At 42.3% G+C, this 26,169-nt stretch overlaps 2 protein-coding genes across 2 annotated transcripts in view; one reads left to right on the top strand and one right to left on the bottom strand.

Annotated features, from left to right (window-relative positions):
• Positions 1-445: 445 nt before the first annotated feature.
• The window catches only part of LOC106809661 (nesprin-1-like), a gene marked incomplete at both ends in the record, with an annotated part of 51,510 nt that continues 25,786 nt past the window's right edge, over positions 446-26,169 (bottom strand). The window contains 27 exon segments of the mRNA XM_014812826.1: positions 446-579; positions 738-882; positions 1,030-1,205; positions 1,395-1,534; positions 1,764-1,947; positions 2,097-2,261; positions 2,435-2,566; positions 2,955-3,156; positions 5,412-5,530; positions 5,672-5,836; positions 6,043-6,183; positions 6,382-6,705; positions 7,147-7,452; positions 7,968-8,459; positions 9,161-9,313; positions 9,548-9,868; positions 10,133-10,288; positions 10,786-10,950; positions 11,197-11,340; positions 11,681-11,854; positions 12,474-12,616; positions 20,030-20,240; positions 20,593-20,712; positions 20,958-21,158; positions 21,308-21,503; positions 21,790-21,940; positions 22,201-22,325. Of these exon segments, the coding sequence (XP_014668312.1) occupies positions 446-579; positions 738-882; positions 1,030-1,205; positions 1,395-1,534; positions 1,764-1,947; positions 2,097-2,261; positions 2,435-2,566; positions 2,955-3,156; positions 5,412-5,530; positions 5,672-5,836; positions 6,043-6,183; positions 6,382-6,705; positions 7,147-7,452; positions 7,968-8,459; positions 9,161-9,313; positions 9,548-9,868; positions 10,133-10,288; positions 10,786-10,950; positions 11,197-11,340; positions 11,681-11,854; positions 12,474-12,616; positions 20,030-20,240; positions 20,593-20,712; positions 20,958-21,158; positions 21,308-21,503; positions 21,790-21,940; positions 22,201-22,325 (5,085 nt within the window).
• Positions 23,013-25,876, top strand: LOC106809662 (collagen triple helix repeat-containing protein 1-like). The gene is made up of 4 exons (XM_014812827.1): positions 23,013-23,191; positions 24,283-24,400; positions 25,360-25,451; positions 25,624-25,876. The coding sequence occupies exons 1-4, from the start codon at positions 23,027-23,029 to the stop codon at positions 25,843-25,845; spliced, it is 597 nt and encodes a 198-aa protein (XP_014668313.1). The 5' UTR covers positions 23,013-23,026; the 3' UTR covers positions 25,846-25,876.

Below are 26,169 nucleotides of genomic sequence, written 5' to 3'. Positions count from 1 at the left end.
GTGAAGCAGCATCATGTGTGTGAGTGAAGCAGCATCATGTGAGTGAGTGAGGCAGCATCATGTGAGTGAGTGAGGCAGCATCATGTGAGTGAGTGAGGCAGCATCATGTGAGTGAGTGAGGCAGCATCATGTGAGTGAGGCAGCATCATGTGAGTGAGTGAGGCAGCATCATGTGAGTGAGTGAGGCAGCATCATGTGAGTGAGGCAGCATCATGTGAGTGAGGCAGCATCATGTGAGTGAGTGAGGCAGCATCATGTGAGTGAGGCAGCATCATGTGAGTGAGGCAGCATCATGTGAGTGAGTGAGGCAGCATCATGTGAGTGAGTGAGGCAGCATCATGTGAGTGAGTGAGGCAGCATCATGTGAGTGAGTGAGGCAGCATCATGTGAGTGAGTGAGGCAGCATCATGTGAGTGAGTGAGGTAGCATCATGTGTGACACTGACCTCTGTCTGAGCGTGTTCATCTGATGATTGACCGTCTCTCTGCCTTGAGGGCTTGTTGATGCAAACAGTGCTTCTCCCTCCACCAGGAGAGAAGCCATTGTAGGTTCTTTCTCCATCTTCTCATTCATAATAGTCTGTCAAATAGAAATCACAGAGTTAGTAATTACAAAAGGAATATCAATTATGGCTCATTCACATTTCCCCAATTTCATATATCCATGGCTATAGCAATGACCTGACATCTTGTGCATAACGGACTAAGGTCAAGGTCCCTCTCATTGCAAAAAAATACCTGGCACTTGGCTAGTTTCTCCTGGACCAGTGTCTCGGTGTCGGTAGTATCTGGCTGACAAGAGTCTAGTGTCACCTCTGCAACACTGACCCACTGTTCAAGCAAGGCAAACATCTCCTCGTAATTGCGATGGGCTGCCACATACCTGAAAACAAACGATGGGGCACTGCTAGTATGCTCCTAACACGTAACCGATGATCTAATCACCTTTATCTGACACCAAAAGAACAGTCAGTTTACCGTCTTTAGTCAGACACTGCCGAACAATTTACACTGACTCATAACAACATACTTGTTCCAGTTGTTGACGAGTTCGGAGACCATGGCCGACACTGACTCTTGCTTTGTCACTAGCTGGGTAGTGGTCTCAGTGATGTGCGCATCAGCACCAGTCAAGACGAGGTCTAGCGACTTTTCCTGCAGGTGTCCAATTGCCGTCTTGATGTCTTTTGCATTAGTTTCCAGAGCCTGGGAATACATGATAAGACTCGGTGAACCATCAGTACTGACCATGGGGAATAGCAAAAAATAGCTGCCAAATATATCTCGGCACCAAATCATCTTGGAATTAACATATCTGCCGAGAAAACGTGAATTCAACATTAATAGAGATTTCTGCTAGCATTTTCAACTCCTGTGCCATCAAGTGGTACTTACCTGTAGGGTGGAGAGGGCGTGCTGCTTGGTGTCCATGCTAGGCTGCAGCTGTACAGCACTGCACTGACTTACACAGTCCTCCAGACTATTGTTCAAGCGATCATTCTCTGCATTGTATGTTTGCCACAGTGATATCAAAACTGAAACCATAAACGTTTCCTGAGAATCGCCTACACTATTCCACCTTCAAATATTGGTAAATTAATCAGAGGCCTTCACACTATATCTTGCAAGTAGTTGCTATTCAGATTAGTTTAATGGTGTTTATTATTGCACATTATCATTATGATCATGCGATAATACAAGAACAAGTAATACTTATATTAAAACAGAAGATAACCAGATAAGCCCCAATCTACTTTTACTTACCATTTAATTTGTTGATAGACTCGTTCAGCTCTGCTTCATACTCATTGCACTGTTTGTCAGCATGTCTTGCCTCAGCCTGTAAAGACTCCCACCCAGCAGGTGCTGTCCCCTGGAGGACAGAATCCTGCATCTCCGAAACTTTCTTTGCAGACTGCTTAAGGTCCGTGATCTGACTAGACTGTTCCTGCAGATAAATAAGCATTAACAATTACCTTTAAGCCTGAGATACTTAAACTTTTTTACAAAAGTCAACATTCATGTTCAGCCTTCTACTATGTTGAGCTATTGGCTTCCTTATTTATTATTTATTTAGCAACTGCATAACTGACTAACCTTCAGTTTATCAAGTCGTGTTTGCAGGGTGTGTACGTCACCGGATACTCCTGAGTAGGCGGTCAGAACGTTTGCTACCTCGTGCAGATTGCGCTGGCAGTTATGCGTACACTCGTTGAAAGCCTCATGGTCCTGTACAAACCGTGCATATTTGCTGCGTAGCTCCTGTAAAAGTACAAATAAACGAACATAAGTAAAATGCAATCATTGGGCCAAGGCACAGATGCTTGTCTCTATTAGAGCACCTTACATGCCTGATGTCAGCCTTGCATGGATAATGAAACTCCATGGTCCATGTGGTGTCATTATTATAATTGCGATGGAGAGAAAGGTAGTACCTCAGACTCCTGGCAGAGGGCAGTGTACTTTGCTGCAACTTCATCGACAGCCTCCGTCTGCTTCATTTCAGCTGCTCTCTTGTTTAGACTATCAAGCATGTGCTGCTCTGCCAGCAGTTCATGATGAAACGTCTGCAAATAGAATATGGAATTTTATGAACAATGGCCACAAAAAACAAACACGCAATTAATGCTGCTCATGCATCGACGTGATTTTGTTTTATTCAATAAAGAGCAAACAAAACTTTAATGACATTCATTCATGATGTTACAAGACTGACTTTGGTAGTCTTTATTAACACTACTTTAGTGTGCCACGCTTGCTACTCTGGTACTTAGAATGACTAAATACCAATTAATGAAGTTAATTACGCTTCGTGAAACAGTCACTTAAATTTAAGTACGGGAAGTTAATCATGATTAAGGACTTAATTACGCTTCGTGAAACCGGCCCCTGGTACTTAGAATGACTATAGTGAAGGTATATATGTTTACACTGAAAATCCCCTTCACTACGTACCATGTGAGTCTGAAGCTGTGTGCGCTTTTCCTCTAGGGTGGGACGCAGCTGCAGAGTCAGATTGTCCTGCACTGACTGTAGGGTGCGTCTGAACTGATCTACATTTGTGGAAAATGAGCTCCATTGTTGGCTGGAAGCGGAAAGACTGGATCCAGCTTCTTGCAGGCTCACAGCGATCTTCTCCCACTGTGCACGCAGAGACCTGCAACAGCAGTACAGATACAAGATTTAAAAATAAGACATATGAATCAACTTCTTCTGTATACCTCTCATAAATAGATTGATAGATAGATAGATAGATAGATAGATAAATAGATAGATAGATAGATAATAGGTTTATTGCAAAAATAGTATTTACAACGTTACAATTAATATAAGTTTTGCAAACACGATATCATCAGGCAGTAAAAAACTGAAATTGGTGATATTTACAATAATATATGTTCCATGGTAAGACATAGATATCACTTAAAATATTGGTTCATAAAATTGTATCACTAAAAATCACTCTCATCATTCATATGTACGTTCGAATGTACGTTGTTCACAGCAGAGTATAGACAAGGCCTCCCTTAAAAAATGGGGTTAGCCGCTAGAAACAGTTGCGCGCTGAGGGCAGCCACATCTGCAGAGGTGAAGATTATCCGCGTACCCATAATGCACACCCGGATAGAGTGGGGGAAGCGGGTGTTTATTCTTTTGTGTGTGCTGAGGAGTTATGTAATATGTTTATTGAGATTCATGTATGTATGTAGGTACATGTATGACCTGCAGAAGAGCCCCTACTGTCGTACACCACCTATATTCCGCGCTGACAATATATTATGCGTGCGTGGTGTGCACGTCCACGTGTGTGCGTGCGTGCGTGCGTGTGCACGTACAAGTGCGTGCGTGCGTGCGTGCATGCGTGCGTATGTACGTGCGTGCGTGCATGCGTGCGTGCGTTTGCACGTACACGTATGTGCGTGCGTGCGTGTGTACGTACACATGCGTGCATGCGTGCGTGTAAACGTGCACGTGTGTGCGTGCGTGTGCGTGTGGTCATACATGTACGTGCATGCGTGCGTGTGCAGGTACACGTGTGTGCGTGCGTGTGCACGTACATGTGCGTGCGTGCGTGCGTGCGTGCGTGCGTGTGCACGTACTCGTGCGTGCATGCGTGCGTGGGTGCGTGTGTACGTACCCGTGCGTGCATGCGTACGTGTGTGCTTGCGTGCGTGCGTATGCACGTACAGGTGCGTGCATGCGTGCGTATGTACGTGCGGGCGTGCGTGTGCACGTACACATGCGTGCATGCGTGCGTGCGTTTGCACGTACACGTATGTGCGTGCGTGCGTGCGTGTGTACGTACACATGCGTGCATGCGTGCGTGTACGTGCACGTGTGTGCGTGCGTGTGCGTGTGGTCATACATGTACGTGCATGCGTGCGTGTGCAGGTACACGTGTGTGCATGCGTGCGTGCGTGCGTGCGTGCGTGTGCACGTCCACGTGTATGGGTGCGTGCGTGCGTGCGTGTGGCAGCGCACATGTGCGCACGTAAAAGCGTGTTGCGTGCGTGCGTGCGTGCGTGCGTGCGTGCGTGCATGCGTACGTGTGTGCATGCGTCCATATGTGAAGTGGGTGTTTATTCTTTTGTGTGTGCTGAGGAGTTATGTAATATGTTTATTGAGATTCACGGTGATACTAGTGGTGCATACGAAATATAGCCAAGTACCTGGTACCAGATACTGGTACCTCGTACTAGAGACACCTGGCCTCGATTATTTACCAATTACCAGCTGAACGTTGCCACTGGCATTGTCGTGTTATAATTATACTGCTCTGTAGCGATAAATGCTGTCAATGATAACACTAACAGTTGTTTTTTATAATCTATGACTGGCATGGATACGCAGAAAACTACTGCGAACCTCAAAGTCAAAATGAGCTAATAACTAATGTTTATAAGCTATTTTCGATATTACACTTCCTTGAAAGTGTGCTAGTATAGTCAGCCTCTCCAAAGTGATCGCTGCAGACTTTACGAAGGCATTTTAACTTGGTTATATCGCTATGACGATACGATCGGCTATTCGTGATTCCTGTATCTTTCCAACTGACCGGTTGATTGCGCAATCGTTGTAACACCTCTAACTCCCGCTGCGCCACCTGCTGACAAAGCTAGCGGCTAACCCATTGTTTGTTTCCCCTTTACACTCACCTCTCAGGGTACCGAGTAGGAGGTAGGTGAAAAATCTTTTTTATTTTGTTTTGACAAGATGTGTGTATGTATATTGTATATTCTGTTTTGTGTATATGTTTTTGCGGGACGAATTTGATTTTTTTTTTTTTTGGCGAAACGAAATAATTTTTGCTTTGTTTAAATCGGCCAATAAAATGTGTCGAGTAGCGGCGTTTTGGCGAGTCGGTCGGTAAAGGGGAAACAAGCAATATGTTATCTTAGGCCCAGTACCTACCTAATCTGCTGTTTGATAATATCTCTGCCCTCTGCTGCTGTATCTGGCAGAAGTTTCTCGCCTGCCTCCACCGTTTGCTGGATCTTGGCATTATCCAGCTCCTTCTTTACAACAATTTCCTGTTATTAAGAGATAAAGAAAATAGCACGGATTGAATGGACAGTTAATACACACGGTATTCGCACAACAGGCTGATAACAACAAAATTAGAAATCCAATCCGAATTCATTAACGCGTGTGGCATACGGTATGCCACCTACCTGTAGCTGAGCCTGCATTTGTTCTAGCTCGACCCTATTAGATGGTTGCTGGTGGAACGGTTCCAAGTTCTGTGTGAGGTGGGTCACCGAGGTGATACAGGCGTCATACATATCACTGTACTGCTGGTGATCCAACGCCATCTTCTCCCATTTGCTGAGTAGCTCCTGCAAATTATAACCACCACCATCCACATTCTACATTAGTTCCACCTCTCACGGGAGACACATGGGTGAGATGTTATCATCGAAATATCTCCAAAAAAATTTCCCAAAGCACAACATTTTGGGGAATTGGTGCTGTGCTGCCAAATGTACTGCAGACGTCTAAGTGCAGTGTCTAAGTATGCTCAACGTGAACGAGGTTTGCTTACCTTTATGGTCATTCTGAGCTGTTGGTACTTGCTGGTGACCTGAGAAGCACAACTGTCAGCCTCTGGGTCACGAAGCTGTGCAGCCACTTGTACGAGTGCCTCTGTCTGGTCGGATTTGCTCGAAACATCCTCTTCCATTGTCTGACATCACACAATTGTCGTTATAATTTAAGTGCATGAGAGGTGTGAGCAGAATATTTAACATGGATAAACAACAAAATAGGAATAGATATAAATTAGAAATTGTAATAAAATAGTTAAATATAAAACATATAGTGGATATCGATGAAGTTTACTATGCAACCAAATCATCTTTTCTCACCTGTCATTGTCACTTACCCTTAGTTTCTGTGTCTGAATCTGTTTCTCCAGTAGTGTAGAGACAAGATCGACCTCCCTCCAGGCGACCTCCTCCTGTGCCAGCCACTGCAGCAGAGTGGAGTAAAGTCTGGCTAACTCTTCCCACTCCCTCAGCCTGCCATCCAGATCACGTCCCACCTCGTCTGTATTGCTATTGAACGAGTCCCAGTCGCTGGACATTGCTGAGAGCTCACTCTTGATGTGGTCTACTCCCTTGGTGGCCGTGTGAGGCACAACTATCTCACTCTGCTCTCTACACTCATCTAGTATATGTTTACCCACTTCTTTATCCGTTTCAAGTTCCTGAAAACAAAAGTGTCATTTACAAAATCAATCCCTTTCTTAAGTATTTTTAATATTAAATACAAATACATCGACATAATGTACATACTATTATTATTTTAAAATCGTGTATAATAATTGTTCATTATTTTATATAAAATTGTCACTGTGACCAATGTTCAAGTTTAAGTTAATTTCAAGTTCACTTCAAGGTGGCCAGGTGTGAATTCTATATTATGATCGGTTCTTTAAATCATGTGACTTTGACTGAAATTCTGAAGATTCTATAAATCAATCCGATAAGTTCCGATAAGGTCTTCAGGACATATAAGAGCACAGATATACACAAATACAACACACTACTTATATACCAGATTACACAATGTGCATATATATTACAGACACCATGAGTTATGTGTGTTAATGTACAGTCAGAATCATAGAATTAAGCTGAGATCGTACCTGCAGCCTAGCTAGCCTCAGCTCAATGCTGTGCTTGTTTCCTGAGATGTCATTGCACATCGTCAGATTCTCACTCGCTGCTTTAAGCCAATCACTCCAGTCCTGCACGTTGTCCTGGTAACACTGGTGCTCGGCAGTGTACTGGGTGGAGCTGCTGATATAGCTCTGGCATTGCTCACACACGGCTTGGTAGCGGGCACTAACATCAGCAACCTCAGCAGCCATTGCCGCATCGGCCATTTTGTGTGAGCTATCAATTAAGCTGGAGACGATCGTCTTGTGTGACTGTATGTCCTGCCATGCAGACTGTAACAATGGAAACCCACATAGGTGTCAACCATGTGTAGAGGGATTGAGTTACGAATATTCCGTCATATATCTTAGACTGTATATACAATGATGAATTTCCTAGATTTTTGTTGACTACATCTGTCAAATTTACCTGTCAGATCTGCCTTTTTTTCATAAGCCCTTTTTGATCCAATATATGTATATATATATATATATATATATATATATATATATATAATAAATAAATATATATATTTAGTTATTTATTAATACATGAAACTAGCTTATGCATGCGCCTGATCCCATTTACATGTGTGCAAACTATATATGTACACATAAGACATATACTTTACAGTAAGCACTGAGCTTATCATATTTATTGTATAATAATGTCACTGAAGTTGTGAGGTTAATAGAAAATAAGCAGTGACCATCAATTAACTGATTTCAACTGCAATAAGGTAGATTATTTATTTAAATCATTAATTAATTAAAGGTATTGTAAAAGGATAATTAATGCGCTTAATTACCTTGTATGTCTGCAACAGAACCTGCTTCTCCTGCAGGAAGGACACCAACGCCACCTCGTGGCCAAGTCCTTCCTCACATGCAACCAGCCAGCTAGTGAGATGTTGAACATTCTCTGCAAGTCCTGACCACTGCATGAGTACACTCTCCAGGCTGACCTCTGCTTCACTGAGGCCTGCCAGAAACGCTTCCCAGCGGCTGCGCAGAGACTGCAGCTCGTCGGTGATGGTGCTGCGCCCTGCTGGGTTTGTGTTCGGGTAGAGCATTTCTCCACTGGATGTGGCCATGTTGAATTTCTGCGAACCTTCCTCCTTGGATACTACTAATGTTTTAATGTGCGCGAGTCTCTCCTCTAGCGTGTTTCTCTCTCCCAAAGTGTCTCTGTTTGCGCGAAGCTTACGTTCTGCTTTGTCTAACCATTGTGTGAATGCACTACTGTGTTCTATGTAGCTGAGGTGGTCGTCAACCAGCGACTGGGAGACCACGGCATGCTCCTGTAAACAGACGTGTAATCACATGAATTTATGTGAACACTGTGTGTGTGCGTGTGTGTGCATGCATGCGTGTGTGTGTGCATGCGTGTGTGTGTGTGTATGTGTGCAAGTGCGCGCATGTGTGTGTGTGTGTGTGTGTGTGTGTGTGTGTGTGTGTGTGTATGTGTGCATGTATGTGTGCGTGCATGTGTGCGTGCATGCGTGTGTGTGTGCAAGTGCGTGCATGTGTGTGTGTGTGTGCATGTGTGTGCACGTGTGTGCGTGCATGCATGCGTGTGTGCATGTTCGTGTGTTTGCGTGTATGTGTGCAAGTGCGTGTACATGCGTGCGTGCGTGCGTGCGTATGTATGCATCCGTGCGTGCGTGCGAGCGCGCATGTGCATGTAAATGTGCATGTGTGTGTGTATTTGTGCATGTGCATGTGCGTGCGTGTGCATGTGTGTGTGTATTTGTGCATGTGCATGTGCGTGCGAGCGTGCATGTGCGTGTACGTGTGTGTGTGATTGTGTGTGTATTTGTCCATGTGCGTGTGTGTGTGAACATAAGTGAACCTTAAGCTAGATAGTATATCGCACATGTTTTAAACTGGTAAAAATAACGTGTGCAGTTGGTATGACTTTGACCGGTTGGGTAGGGTTAAGGCAAAAAGGAAATTATTTGGGGGGGGGATATAAAGGATTTCAGGGAGGGGTGTGACTCACCTTAATAGCACTATCTAGTAATTCATATCTGCTTCTCAGCTGCTTGGCATAAGCTTCTGCGTTGCAGCCAGGCAGCTGTGCCTCTAGGCTCACGGCTTGCTCACTGTGCTCCTTGAAAGCCGGAGCCTTGGCTGTCACTTCACTGCACACACTCTGCAATGAAGCAATCACGCGACGCAACGTCACTCACAAGATCTCACAGCAATAAAGCAAACAGAATGTGCACCAAAACAGAACTGTCAAGCAATGCTCGGGTATGTCAGTGGTTTGCAACGTCAGTGGCAAACTGACACGAGACTCCTGTGTATCATAATATCCCGGTGTTTGCCTGCGATGCATGCGATATATATACTACATGCGTATTGCCTGTACCGCCATCGAGCCTACCTTGAATTGTTCTGCTTGCTGCTGCTTGGCAGGCAGATCGGGCTGTAGACCGGCCACGGCCTTGACCCGCTGGTCGGTGGCGCGCAGCCACGTCGATAGCTTGTCGGTCAGCTCTTCTAGCTTGTTGACCGCGTCCAGGGAGAGTCCGAGCTCGACGGACATCATATGCACACGGCTGCTGAAGTCGTCGAGCTGCTGCTGGCGCTCCCGCTGCTGCTCGGTGATCTCTGTAGCGCAGTCGGTGACGCACGCGTAGGCATCAGCTGCACGGTGCGCGGCGTCGAACCTTGCTGCGCCTTCTGGGAGAGTTTTATGCACGGCCTGCAAGAGAAGTCAGGATTGGAGGACCGTGACGGAGTGTGGTGCCACTGTAGACATGTCAGCATCACACGTAACTGCTGAACATTTGCACTACATTGAATTAAACTATGTTTGTGGAATTGTTTGCAAAATGCTTGTGCAATTTGCAAAATATATTTTGCTGCGTTCTTACAGTGATATCCACCATAACGCGTAGGTTGACCGTAATTTAGGAACATACAGTTATTGCACAAACCGTTAAAATTGAAGAGAAACAGCACTTACCATAACTGCGGCCAGCTTGGCGGAGACTGTGTGCTTGTCAGAGGAAGGTTCCTCACACCAGGCCACCTTCTCATTGCCGCTGCTCAGCCAGGCATCAAGCTGTGAGGTTGCTTCAACATACCTTTGCTCTAGCACACCGACTAGGATTTCCTCGACCTACGACACGTGTGAGACATGTGGGATCAGGCACAACACATCTTACTGTGCTTATCATATTACAACATATCTATATCAACAGAGCAATCACTGGGCAGGAGGTCAAGCAGGTTGGCTAGCTGGAAGGCTGGCTGGTTAGCAGGCTGGACGGATGGATGGTTGGCTGACTGGCTGATTGGCAGGCTGGATGGATGGATGGATGAATGGTTGGCTGGCTGGCTGGATGGATGGATGGTTGGCTGGCTGGCTGGATGGATGGTTGGCTGGTTGGCCGGCTGGATGGATGGGACGGCTGGTTGGCTGGCCCATTGTTGGTAAGTTTGAACAATTGACCGATGATGTAAAATCTTAGAAAAGAATCAAGTGGCAGCAGCGATTTCAAATGTATTCCTCTGGTGACTCTATTGTCTTTCACGTCTCTACCTGTATCTTAGACGGCTGCTTATTACACCAGATATCTCGTGCCTATGTCAGATGCATTAACCTGCGAAACGTACCTTGGAGCTCTGCATACACGTCACTTCGTACTTGGTCTTTGTGTCCTCTGTATCCTGACACAATGTCGTCGCTTCGTTCGACGGGAACTTCTGTGCGGCCGACTCAGCATAGTCCACGATTTCGCTGAAATCTGTCTCCCTGCTGCCCAGCTGTGCAACCAACTCCTGTTGGTAACGGTAAGGTAAGGTAGTGGTTACTGTCAGCAAAATCTCAATATACATTAGCTAGATATTAAATTTACCATTCCTGCAAATTTATTGCTGCTACAACACTTGATTTAATAATCATTGTAATTAATATTCATATGTATCCACTTTATAAATGATATACTATAAATAATGCTTATACATCATCAACTTTTAAAATGTCATAACAAAATGTAAACAAAAATTAAAATGATTCGTGCATACCCTGCATGAATGAATACGTTTGACAATATCATCATCAGATCCAGTAGCATGATCACACAACTCCAGTTTGGCAGTGCCCTCTACCAGCCAGTCTTGAAGCTCAGCCAGCTGCTGTTTCAGAGTCTCTAGATCAGCTAATGACTCCTGTAATACCCATCAAGCCAATTCAACATCAGAAGAGGAATACAAGCAACCAGAGTAGGAGAAATGCTTGACCATAAAGTGAGCAAAAATACCATTCATTCTCTGCTACATTAATTAAACCTTCTGCATTAAACAAAATTATTTTTCGAAATATCACAAATATACGAGTGTATAGTTTCTATATTCTATTGACATAGAATGAATCACTTTTTCGTAAGAAGCCATTTTTTAATTTTTATTGGGCCACGTAGCTTTATATTATCTTGCTCGCCTCCACTTTCATGGTTTTTAGCACCTCAATAGCTACGAATAGTAACTGAGAATCAGAAAAGGGTATAACCTTCAGCAGCCACTCCAATTTTGTTGCGAGTTCGCATGCTAGGCCAAACTTTGTGCCGAGCTCAATAGCGAGTACTACCATCTCTTCAATCGGCTGGCTGTCATTGCACCTCTCCACTGAGGTCACCTTGGTTAATAGCTTCTTGTTCAGTTCCTCATTGTAAGGCAGTTCATTCTGCGTACAAGCCACGGATACAGCAACATTACTATGAGTGATTTTCGTTGGCATATGAAATCAATAATATGCATGTTTAGTTGAAACGACATGATGATGATTTAGTTTATATCCATGTGACGACAATGAGAATTCCAATCAAAGCCAAACGTTGTGAAAATTATTATGAATAACCCATATTAATTCACCCCACAATACAGAATAATTATATAATATGATTATACCTTGTAACAAAATTCTCATTATTCACAGTGTTATTACCATTAAGTAATTCCTCCAAGAAAACGGCTAACGCTCCATTAGGAGTGTTCCCAACTTTGATATCATTAATGATTAATGATTAATGATTGAAAATCATAACCCTAACCCTAACCTAAATGACATTAAACCACAAACTAATATATGACCATATATATATATATATGTTATTATGACCATTAATGACATTAAAGTTGGGAACACTCCTAATGGAGTATCACCCAAGAAAACACTTGTATGCATGTAAAAACGAAATGTGCTACAGATACTGCCAGTGTCCAAAACACATGTCACTCTATTTCCAACCCATTTCCAACTCACCCCTTTGCTTTGCACATTATTCTTTTACTAGCGACTGTACCTTGTATCGGTTGAGTCGCCTCTCTGCAGCAAGCAGGTCTGCTGTCTGTAAGCTGTCATCCATCTTCTCAATGGTGGTGTCTAGCCAGCACTGCAGCTCTTCATGTAGGGCTAACACTTGCTGCCAGGTCAGGGATGCCAACTCTGCACATGCACAAACACACCGCTGTATATACACACGTACTACCGTAGAAGCATCTCCCATGCAATAATAATACATACGTGACATAACGTTGATGTATAAACTTTAGGCCGCATTAACTGTTGCAGATGGTTGTTATTTACAGACAAATTTATGTAGAAGCTTGTTTTCCCCCAAAAAACCCACCCAAACCCCGTACTTCACACACACACACGCACACGCCACACGCACACACACACACACACGCACACACACACACACGCACATATATATATATATATAGAGAGAGAGAGAGAGAGGGGGGTATTGAATATCTAATTAGCATAAATTTCAACGAATTACCTCTTGGATTAACAAGTGCGCGCGAGCGACAGCGCTCATCTAATGTCTATTGCGGTGACTCTGTGGTAGAGTGGTGGGATTCTAGTAAACCCTGTTAGTCCCAAATGTGTTCACATACACGCCGAAACAGTGGAATGCACAGGGATGGTATCAGGAACCTTCTCAAAGGAATGTTTGTTGGGATCTGTTATGAAAGTTGCACGAGATGGCGCGTACGTTTAAGTGTCTTCAGATTAAAGATGGAAGCTCCATCGTACGTAGTAGCAACAACTATTTGCAAGACAGAATAGGTAAGCACTCATCCATTTACCTACGCAAGCCTACAGGCTGCAATAGAGAGCTTCCACCTGTAACCAATTAACGCACGCAAAACTACACCAGTACACCACCACATGCACTGGCAGTGGCCACTGGCAGTGGCATACGTTACATGTAACATACTGACAGTACAGAATGCCATAGAAATTATACGATTTAAGGAGCATAAACCTTCTTAACCAAATTTAGCTTTTGAAATTTCACTGTGACATTGTAGCCTCATACATCCAGGCATGTATAGTTCTACTAGCAAACCCGGCAGTCAAATTCTTTCTAACAGACAGTAAACAAATCCATGTTTAACCCTCCTCTTGAGGGTCAAAAGGTTATCCGACACTTACTCTTCGCATGTCAGCAGAAGGTACTTCATGGTCCTTTAAATAAAGCCATAAAAATGCTAGGTCACGCTGAAACAAAAAGGTTTTCAATCGCTCCGTCAGACCATGTTCTCAGAAAATGTCTAAAATCTGCTCTGTGGCCCATTGACCTTTGACCTGTGACATCCAATTTCGGCACAGTGATGGCTTTTCCTACCATGATGCTATACACCGACTATCACGAGCCTAGGTCGAGCCGTTTAGATTTGTGCCGCAATTCTGCATTTCCTCCTTATACCTTAAGTTAAGGAGGGAATGTTCCCCCTTCTTTTTACACTCTTGACCTTTGACCTTTGACCCCAGCCTTCAACATCCAACTCGTTTTGACGATCCCCCCGACGTCCGAATATCGTGACCGTACGTCGAGCGGTTAAGATTTGTGCCCAACTGTTGACGCACGGAGACGATTGTGCGATTCTACAAGCTGCATCTGACTTCGTCAGATGAGCTAAAAATAATAATATATGATGAAATATGATTGACTGGTTGAAATATCAACCACACGCCAAAAAACTCCTATCCGTATACTTCCGCTTTCCTGCCCTAACACCCATGGCATATCTACACCAAACACTACTCACTTAGGTGGAGTCATATCCGCTAAATGCGAGATATGAGTATTGGCGAAGGAAAATGGGACAGCACATTTGGTGCACACTCGTACCAGCACATTGCATCAAACATGAATCTACTAAATGCTGCTTGTTTTTTCATCATTCTGTATGTGGTTATCACGTCTTGTGAGCCTGTTGCGCACACAGCTGAACAGGTAAGTATAGAGCAGCCATCATTAGCAACATAAACGTACACATTATATATATACTGAGTATATACATAATGCCAAGAGCTAATAATACCTTTATTAGTATTATTAGCTCTTGATTATTATTAGCTCTGATTATTATTCGCTCTTGATAATGCTCACAGTAGCCACAGTGTGACTATATACTAATAAAGATATCAAATTTAATTAAAGAAATTAATGTAAAATTAGGTGACCACACAAGAATGGCTCACCAGCACTCTATAACAATTATTGGTACCATTGTGCCAGATGGACAAGTGGAAATGTGATATTCCTGTGCTATGATGAGTGAAAAAAGTGCTAGATGAACTTCGAAGATTTTTTTACATCGTCGAAATTCACAACTCTAAACCAGTACCTATAGTAAATTCCCATAACTAATCTATTCAGGTATAGGATTACGATAACGATAGGGTAGTGATCTTAGGCCAGAAATAAGAAAATAAAATGCTGATTAAACAAATTTATATCATTGAATACTTGCAAAGACAGGCTTGTGACGCATGCAAATATTTTATTTGCAACTACTAGCCTTTCAATGGTAGTATTGGAAACTAGGTAGCCCTTGTTGGGCTGATGTATAGTATGGGCACTGTTCCCGTGCTCTGACCATCATTTATGATCTCGGAATCAATGATTCCGGATTTATTATGATTCGAGACTGATATGTGATTAAATGAGCATGATGCTCATGAACAGCATGAGCATGTGATTAAATGATGCTGGCAGAGATTTCACTTACAGCTTAATTACTTCACGCATTACGGGTAATAAGTTATAATGTTATAGAGTGGCAACCAACCAGTACAGCATAGTTTTGGGTTCACATAAAGTTTGTCAACCTGTTGCATGCATGAGAGAAAAGACTGTGGTTCAAACCCCACAAATCCCTCACATAATCTTTAATCCATAAATACTGTGCATAAATATTTCCGTTCTATTATTCTACTACGGCAGATTTATGGCTTAGTCTCACGGTAGGCTGTATAGTAATCTACGCAGCAGTTGAAAGAGACCCGTTTTAAAAAAATTTGCTGGCAGTGTGCACAGGGTCACCAGGATTGCCTGGCAGAGATGGCCAGGTTGGCAGGGATGGGCTTCCAGGCCGGGATGGAAGAGAGGGCAATTCTGGAACCAGGGAGAAATAGGAGACAGTGGTACGTAAAGAAATTTAACAAGTAAATTAACAATAGTAAAGCGAATGCGAAACGTTTACTGCTCATGAAACAGTAATTCGAAATGCATTTTTCATTGCCTAATCACATCAATTGCTCTAATTTCAATTTGGAACGAGTAATTTATTATAGTTTGGTTGTTTTCTAATATAATCCAAACTATGTATATAACTACATAATCATATAATCAAAATAACTCATGTTGCAGGAATATCATATGTGTCCAAGATCTTGGCAATAAAAATAAAATAATACAACTATATATTGTTTCTTTCAGCTACCTCTCGTACATATATGTAGCCTGTCAGATCAAAACATGCCGTAGGACTTCAATGTTCATTCTGAGTTATAGGTGATTTTTCACCTAAAAGTAGTAAAAAGCCGATTTTTTTTGTCATAAATACCTTTAGTAGTTATCCATGTTCGATGTTACATCAATAAAACTGGCCAAAAGTGTGTCTTTATGTGTTTATTAATGTTATTTTATGTGTTTATTATTTATGTTTTAATTACCCTAATTTATTACTGAATTATTTACCATTTGGTAGCTACCATTTTCGTACTTACATACAGTGGATGGTTATTATGTCTGGTACGTCATGCAAAAATTCATGTGTCTAGCTCAATGGAAAGATATTTTTTCCGATTTTTGTCCAAATGAAGGCCAAATGAAAACAAACTTGAACTTTATGACCTAATTACTCTGAACTTTGTTTTCCAAAATCAGCCTGATTCCAACTACTCAAATGCTCATAACTTCCGAACCATGTGGACCTATGAAGAAGATCTTTGTGTCAAAATAACCAGAATTGAATGGTCTTTCTGATAAAACTACTAACTCATAATGTCCGAATTGAGTCCTACGGCATGTTTTGATCTGACAGGCTACATATTGTCTTTACTTGCACATTTGCTACACTTTGACTAATCTTACATCACTATAGATGCGCCAGCTACATGCTCATGTCCTGCCAGGAACATCAGCAGTGTGCGTGGTGGACCGTAACCTTGACATAGATAGTGGACTCATCAGTGTAAGTGCGATAAGAAGCGTATAGAAGCGTGCTAAAATTCCTACGCCACAAACTCACAACACAACTCAACCGTATTTCTACCCATTAGATTATTTTCAAAAAATGTAAAGTTTGTTAACGACCTGATCACTGTGACGAGATATGGACTTATCTGGTGAAATTTTTCAAAACAGACATGCAAGTTCAACAAGATTAACTCACACACAGCACTGTATGTCATCTGGCATGGCAATATACGACTGATACACACAGGGACAAGCTATGGATCCTGTGCACGGTGGTACATAACGTTTAATAATGAGGAGTGCATCAACCCGACCAGCATCGACGGCACAATGTTTACCAGAACTACCCAATGAGAACGCAGCACATTCCAACGACTAGTATGTATCGCTAAGACTACAGTGGGTCAGGAAGGAGAGAGGTATGGTAGGAGGAGAGAGGCCAGAAAAGAGAGATGTGTGAGAGATAGAGAGTAAAAGACAGAGAAAGAGAAGAAAAAAGAAGAGGAAGAGAAAGAAAGAAAGAGAGAGAGACAGACAGACAGAAGGATAGAGAGAGAGGGAGGGAGAGGGAGAGATAGAGAGAGGGCAATGTGGGAGTGAGGAAGATGTGTGGGAAAGACAAGGGGAGACAGAGAGAGACAAAAAGAGAGGAGGGAGAAAAAGATATAGGGGGAGAGAAAGAGAAAGGAAGAGAGTGCAAAAAAGGGAGAAAGGGAATGAAGAGAGAGGAGTGGGAAAAAGTTGCAAAGTGTGAGAGTAAATGGGAGTGAGAGCTACCTCTCATAGCATCATTCTGTCAACTAAGAACTAGCAGAACGAGCACTGGCAGTAATATGTGGAAGCATCCATTTATGCAACACCAAGATCAGCACAAAGCTCTGAATTAATTTACACGATTCAAGCCAGTACATGATTCGTTCTTTGCCTGTCTGCTTTACAGTTCAGGGCATATGCCTGGGCCAACCTGCAGGAACGATAGATGTAGCTCTGCAGTTAGGCAACTGTCGCCCATGGCCCAGTGTTACTGACCACGGAGATCGATACACCAGCTGGCACAGTACCTCACGCATAATTGTCGAGGAGATGGACTACACTTATTAAAGAAACTCTGCATATAGGTTTCAGTAACTGGGCCTTTGCGCTAACACCAATTTTTCACGTTAGCATTATTATCACCCTGCTATCAAGTGCCTGTGTACAGGCTAGTTGCTTACAGGCTGGCTTCTATGCCAGCAACAAAGCTGTACTTAAAATAAACCTTGCATATTATAAACGCTGCTAAAAGCATGGCTTTCGCAAAACACCAACTCTGCATTTCTCCTTGGCTACTGCGCTTTCTCACTAGCACTAAACATGTATGACAGCACTGGCATTGCACAAAGCAATAATGCAGAATTTATTACGCATCAATACTTGCAAATGCGTGGAATATGATTATTGTACACACACTGTGTTTTTTACTGACTGATTTTCTCAAAATCCATCACTTATTCAGTCATACATTTCTAACCTAATAGGCGATTTACATTCCCTGTTAATGTTCAGTAATACACAATATAGCTTTTATGAACAAGTGCCGCAGAGTGACAGTGCTCATCTAACGTCTACTGCGGTAACTCTGTGGTGGAGTGGTGGGATTCTAGTAAACCTGTTAGTCCCAAAATGTGTTTCACATACACGCCGAAACAGTGGAAGGCACAGGGATGGTATCAGGAACCTTCTCAAAGGAATGTTCGTTGGGATCGTTATGAAAGTTGCCACGAAATGGCGCGTACGTTTAAGTGTCTTCAGATTAAAAATGGAAGCTCCCATCGTACGTAGTGGCAACAACTATTTTGCAAGACAGAATAGGTAAGCACTCATCCATTTACCTACGCAAGCCTACAGGCTGAAATAGAGAGCTGCCACCTGTAACTAATTAACGCAGGCAAAAACTACACAGTACCACCACCACATGCACTGGCAGTGGCCACTGGCAGTGGCATACGTTACATGTAACACACTGACAGTACAGAATGCCATATGAAATTAAACGATTTAAGGAGCATAAACCTTCTTCAACCAAATTTAGCTTTTGAAATTTCACTGTGACATTGTAGCCTCATACATCCAGGCATGTATAGATTCTACTAGCAAACCGGCCAGTCAAATTCTTTCTAACAGTAAAGACATCCATGTTTAACCGCGCCTCTTGAGGGTCAAAAGGTTTATCCGACACTTACTCTTCGCATGTCAGCAGAAATTACATTTCATGGTCCTTTCAATAAAGCCATAAAAATGCTAGGTCCCCGCTGAAACAAAAAAGTTTTTCAATCGCTCCATCAGACCATGTCCTCAGAAATGTCCAAAATCTGCCCTGTGCCCATTGACCTTTGACCTGTGAACTCTAATTTCGGCACAGTGATGGCTTTTCCTACCATGATGCTGTACACGCGACTATCACAAGCCTAGGTCAAGACTGTTTAGATTTGTGCCGCAATTCTGCATTTCCTCCCTATACCTTAAGTTAAGGAGGAATGTTCCCCCTTCTTTTACACCTCTTGACCTTTGACCCTCAGCTTCGACACCCCAACTCGTTTCGGATTCACCCCCCACGTCCCGAATATCGTGACCGTACGTCGAAGCGGTTATGATTTGTGCCCAACTGTTGACCGGACGGCGACGGCACGGAAGGACGGACGCCACGGACGGCCGGACGGATGGACAATCATGCGATTCTACAAGCTGCACCTGACTACGTCAGATCAGGGGCGTAGCCAGTATGTAGCACTGTAGGCCCGGGCCTACACTTTTTTTGCCAAGTTTATGTTTTTTTTAAAACACCCATAATTCAAATCCATAAGCTTGCTGGACGAGTTTAAGAGTCTAGGCAGGAAAAACTATTGAAAATGAACGCTAGCCAGAATATGGCTAAATTAGGTGACGACTATCTCTTCTGTCATCTAGGCTGTCATTTCTATCGCGTGCCGTTTCATTCAACACTCACCCGCCGAAAAAGACTGAGGATCCGATTCTTGTCAGTTTTTTTTAACATTTTAAACTCGATTCGTAACACTAATTTTAACTCGTTTGTGTTTTGGTTAAAAGTGATATTGAATGAGGTGTCTCAAGTTAGCAAGAGGCCAGGGAACCAGAATGAACACTCGGGAAGGGCCGTTTCCGGCCATCTGGGGGGTTTGTAAAACCAACAATTTTCTTGTACGCTCCGCGCCAACCGATGGTGGCGCTCCGCTCAGATAGTCGTGCCTAGAACTTTGAAAATCCTGGCTACGCCCCTGCAGATGAGCTAAAAATGCAAACAAATGTATTATTATTACTTAGTGAACTGCTGGTAGTAAGCAACACACTACTCCACATACCGAGAGAATCGTTTATTTCGTTCAACTGCTGCTGGTCTTCCTTCCAGCGACGACTGCAGTCTGCGTAAGTCTCCTTTAGGGTTGTGTACACTTCCTCTGCCGTGCCTGCGTCCAACAGTGGTACTGCTGTCCTTCGCTCAGACACGTGGTGCCCCCTGGTTTTCATGTCTGCAATCTCTGGTTCCAATACCTGCAGGATTGCTGCAGTTTCCTGTAACAGTAAAATCATAACCATGTCATCATGTATTCAATGTTAATATGCGTAACGGAGTAAAATTAAATATCACACTAATAAACTACGTGATTGTTAATACAAAATGTAGTAAAACCTATATCACATCTACATAACAGACACCTATCATATGAAGAACACTTTTGGCAGTTCCCTTGAGTTTGAGTTATAGAGGAAAAACTGCATCTATAAAATGTACATTTTTATGCAAAGGACACATTTGGAATTTGCTTTGAATGACTCTTATGTGCAGGTCTACAAGGAGTTAATTACAGTATCTTATACGCTTTGCCAATATGATCAATTATGTTGGTTTAAGAGAGAGCCATACCATTAGTTCCTCTATGTAAGTCGATAAGCTGTCCTGATTGGTCAGTGGTCTCTCCTTGTTGAGATCCACTTCCACGGAATGCAAACCTTCAGCCATTCTTGTACAGATTTCTTCAAACGTCTGTAAAACGTTGAAGAGAGAATGATTTTGGTTCTGACTAACCAATTTTATCTGCTATAAGTCGACAATTTGAACCCATAGTTTCTCTCGTTCATAAGCATTATATCTCCTTAGAATTTCACTTGTAAATTGTTGTTTAAACAATTTTTTGCGGAAACCTATTTGTTAAAAATTTAGGAAAAATGCTAACATCCAATTACAAATAACTTGGGATTTTAGTCTGCGTCACCTCTGTTTTAGCGTACCTTCCAATTTTCGATCATGGACGTGACCGTATCCACGGTGCGATGGCTGGTCGTCTCAACCTGGGTCCACAGAGTCTCAATCTCCTCCACAACCCGACGCACTTCTGACGTCTTGTCTGGGTTCGCAGCTTCTACTTCCTGTGCTGCCTCCTTTAGCTTGTCAAAGTCTTCTTCTCTCGATATCAGGCTGGACTGCACAACCTGCCCGAACAAAGCCACAAAGACTCTCATGACTGATGTATTCGTAATGCTGTTCAAGCTCTTAAACGTGCTTGGAATTCAAAGGTACACTGTTTTCCGTCACCGTTTCTATCTACACGTTAATCAGATAGAGCCACCATGATACGAACCTCGCTGGTCCATAGACACTTTTGGAACTCGTCCCGGATTGGATGAGTGGGAGCCGCCTCCACCAGTCGCTGCTCGAGTTCCTGCAACCTGGGAAGCAATTCAGTTCGTAGTCCCTGCAATTGTTCCCACTTGGCAGCGGTTTCAGCTAGCTGCAGCTCCCTATCTTGAATGTGTTGCTGAATGGAATCTGCCGTTCTGAAAAAAAGACAGGACACTTTTACGTCAGCAGCTGGAAATAAGTTTCTAATAGAATGTTTGGTCTAGAAGTAACAAAACGTGCTGCCTAATAGCTAACTAACAAACAACTACAATATGACGATATTTGGATTAATAACATCATACACAGAATGCAACAATAATTACGCATGAAGACACATTGCCAAAGTAATGCATGCGTGCGTGTGTGCGTGCGTGTGTGCCTGCGTGCGTGCGTGCATGCATGCGTGTATATTTTAATGTGTCTATGTTTGTGAGGACATACTTAGACATGGTCTGTAGGTCTGCTTGTATGCAGATGACATCCTGTTCTTCCCACTGCACCTCCTGGGCAGGAGGGGGCGCTAGCGTCACCTGTGCAGTGCTTAGAAGCTGCTTGATCTCTCCTTGCTCATTTCCAAGTTTATCAAGCTTGCCTGAAATGTAGACATGGCGAGTTATAATCACATTGCTTCCACTTATATTGATACGTATTTGTGCATGTTGGTAACGAAAATTGAGAGAAACTAGAGTTTTTACATATGGAAAGACCAGATTCTTCCACCAATACATAGAAAAGCTATTATGGCAGCACTAGGAAAAGAAATAAATAATTTAGTGGTGAAGTTGCAGTAGAGTTTGAACATAAGGGATGGATAGAAGGCAAGTCAGAATCAGTCATAAGAGTGGTACGTACCTCTAACAGTGTTGATCTGCTCCATAATGATGGGCATGTCTTGCTTATCACATGTGTCTAGTTTGGCTTGAACCTCTTGTAGCTGCACTGTCAGCTCATTCCTCTCCACATAGAACTCCACAAGCCTGTAACACAATTGCATGTGACATCAGGTACTCACAGTCACAGACAGACTATTGCTAATTAATTATATTATATTAGTTTACAATACTTACTATATTAGTTATTGTTATCTAATAACAGTATACACGACTAACCATTTCAAGGGTATGTAAGTAGTACAGCAGAAGTGGAGTACACAATATAGGATTACAGCATATTGATGGATTTGACTGGCAACTGTAAACAACAATTTGACTGAGGATGACATCAATAGTGCTTGAATGGCAGTATACAATGGATAGAACGGCATTGGAGCATGGATGCAACGGCAGGAGAGGAGCAATGCAATGGCAGTGCGGAACGGATGATGGAACAACAGTGTGGGACGAATAACAGAACGGCAGTGTTGGACAGATAATGGAATGACAGTATAGGACGTATGATAGAATGGCCGTGTATGACGTATGATAGAATGGCCGTGTATGACGTATGATAGAATGGCCGTGTATGACATATGATAGAATGGCCTGTGCGATTCTACAAGCTGCATCTGACTTCGTCAGATGAGCTAAAAATAATAATATATGATGAAATATGATTGACTGGTTGAAATATCAACCACACCGCAAAAAACTCCTATCCGTATACTTCCGCTTTCCTGCCCTAACACCCATGGCATATCTACACCAAACACTACTCACTTAGGTGGAGTCATATCCGCTAAATGCGAGATATGAGTATTGGCGAAGGAAAATGGGACAGCACATTTGGTGCACACTCGTACCAGCACATTGCATCAAACATGAATCTACTAAATGCTGCTTGTTTTTTCATCATTCTGTATGTGGTTATCACGTCTTGTGAGCCTGTTGCGCACACAGCTGAACAGGTAAGTAGAGCATCCATCATTAGCAACATAAACGTACACATATATATATACTTGAGTATATACATAATGCCAAGAGCTAATAATACCTTTATTAGTATTATTAGCTCTTGATTATTATTAGCTCTGATTATTATTCGCTCTTGATAATGCTCACAGTAGCCACAGTGTGACTATATACTAATAAAGATATCAAATTTAATTAAAGAAATTAATGTAAAATTAGGTGACCACACAAGAATGGCTCACCAGCACTCTATAACAATTATCGGTACTTATTGTGACAGGAGTGACAAGTGGAAATGTGATATTCCTGTGCTATGATAAGTGAAAAAAAGTGCTAGATGAACTTCGAAGATTTTTTTACATCGTCGGAATTCACAACTCTAAACCAGTACCTATAGTAAATTCCCATAACTAATCTATTCATGTATAGGATTACGATAACGATAGGGGTAGTGATCTTAGGCCAGAAATAAGAAAATAAAATGCTGATTAAACAAATTTATATAATTGAATACTTGCAAAGACAGGCTTGTGACGCATGCAAATATTTTATTTGCAACTACTAGCCTTTCAATGGTAGGTATTGGAAACTAGGTAGCCATTGTTGGGCTGACTGTATAGTATGGGCACTGTTCCCGTGCTCTGACCATCATTTATGATCTCGGAATCAATGATTCCCGGATTTATTATGATTCGAGACTGATATGTGATTAAATGAAGCATGATGCTCCATGAACAGCATGAGCATGTGATTAAATGATGCTGGCAGAGATCTCCACTTACAGCTTAATAATTACTTCACGCATTACGGGTAATAAGTTATAATGTTATAGAGTGGCAACCAACCAGTACCAGCATAGTTTGGGTTCACATAAAGTTTGTCAACCTGTTGCATGCATGAGAGAAAAAGACTGTGGTTCAAAACCCCACAAATCCCTCACATAATCTTTAATCCATAAATACTGTGCATAAATATTTCCGTTCCTATTATTCTACTACGGCAGATTTATGGCTTAGTCTCACGGTAGGCTGTATAGTAATCTACGCAGCAGTTGAAAGAGACCCGTTTTAAAAAAAATTGCTGGCAGTGTGCACAGGGTCCACCAGGATTGCCTGGCAGAGATGGCCAGGTTGGCAGGGATGGGCTTCCAGGCCGGGATGGAAGAGAGGGCAATTCTGGAGCCAAGGGAGAAATAGGAGACAGTGGTACGTAAAGCAATTTAACAAGTAAATTAACAATAGTAAAGCGAATGCGAAACGTTTACTGCTGCATGAAACAGTAATTCGAAATGCATTTTCCATTGCCTAATCACATCAATTGCTCTAATTTCAATTTGGAACGAGTAATTTATTATAGTTTGGTTGTTTTCTAATATAATCAAACTATGTATATAACTACATAATCATATAATCAAAATAACTCATGTTGCAGGAATATCATATGTGTCCAAGATCTTGGCAATAAAAATAAAATAATACAACTATATATTGTTTCTTTCAGCTACCTCGCGTACATATATGTAGCCTGTCAGATCAAAACATGCCGTAGGACTTCAATGTTCATTCTGATAGGTGATTTTTCACCTAAAAGTAGTAAAAAGCCGATTTTTTTGTCATAAATACCTTTAGTAGTTATCCATGTTCGATGTTACATCAATAAAACTGGCCAAAAGTGTGTCTTTATGTGTTTATTAATGTTATTTTATGTGTTTATTATTGATGTTTTAATTACCCTAATTAATTACCTGAATTATTTACCATTTGGTAAGCTACCATTTTCGTACTTACATACAGTGGATGGTTATTATGTCTGGTACGTCATGCAAAAATTCATGTGTCCTAGCTCAATGGAAAGATATTTTTTCAGATTTTTGTCCAAATGAAGGCCAAATGAAAACAAACTTGAACTTTATGACCTAATTACTCTGAACTTTGTTTTCCAAAATCAGCCTGATTCCAACTACTCAAATGCTCATAACTTCCGAACCATGTGACCTATGAAGAAGATCTTGGTGTCAAAATAACCAGAATTGAATGGTCTTTCTGATAAAACTACTAACTCATAATGTCCGAATTGAGTCCTACGGCATGTTTTGATCTGACAGGCTACATATTGTCTTTACTTGCACATTTGCTACACTTTGACTAATCTTACATCACTATAGATGCGCCAGCTATATGCTCATGTCCTGCCAGGAACATCAAGCAGTGTGCGTGGTGGGACCTTAACCTTGACATAGATAGTGGACTCATCAGTGTAAGTGCGATAAGAAGCGTTAAGAAGCGCGCTAAAATTCCTACGCCACAAACTCACAACACAACTCAACCGTATTTCTACCCATTAGATTATTTTCAAAAAATGTAAATTTTGTAACGACCTGATCACTGTGACGAGATATGGACTTATATGGTGAAATTTTTCAAAACAGACATGCAAGTTCAACAAGATTAGCTCACACACAGCACTGTATGTCATCTGGCATGGCAATATACGACTGATACACACAGGGACAAGCTATGGATCCTGTGCACGGTGGTACATAACGTTTAATAATGAGGAGTGCATCAACCCGACCAGCATCGACGGCACAATGTTGACCAAACTACCCAATGAGAACCAGCACATTCCAACGACTAGTATGTATCGCTAAGACTACAGTCGGTTCAGGAAGGAGAGAGGTATGGTAGGAGGGAGAGAGGCAGAAAAAGAGAGATGTGTGAGAGATAGAGAGTAAAAGACAGAGAAAGAAAGAAAGAAAGAGAGAGAGAGAGAGAGAGAGAGAGAGAGAGAGAGAGAGACAGAGGGATAGAGAGAGAGGGAGGGAGAGGGAGAGAGAGGCAGAAAAAGAGAGATGTGTGAGAGATAGAGAGTAAAAGACAGAGAAAGAAAGAAAGAAAGAGAGAGAGAGAGAGAGAGAGAGAGAGAGAGAGACAGAGGGATAGAGAGAGAGGGAGGGAGAGGGAGAGATAGAGAG

This window comes from Priapulus caudatus, unplaced genomic scaffold (assembly GCF_000485595.1).
Source record: "Priapulus caudatus unplaced genomic scaffold, Priapulus_caudatus-5.0.1 Scaffold373, whole genome shotgun sequence".
NCBI lineage: Eukaryota > Metazoa > Priapulida > Priapulimorpha > Priapulimorphida > Priapulidae > Priapulus > Priapulus caudatus.
The sequence above is the reverse complement of the archived record's forward strand: the minus strand, read 5'-3'. Positions and strand labels throughout refer to the sequence as shown.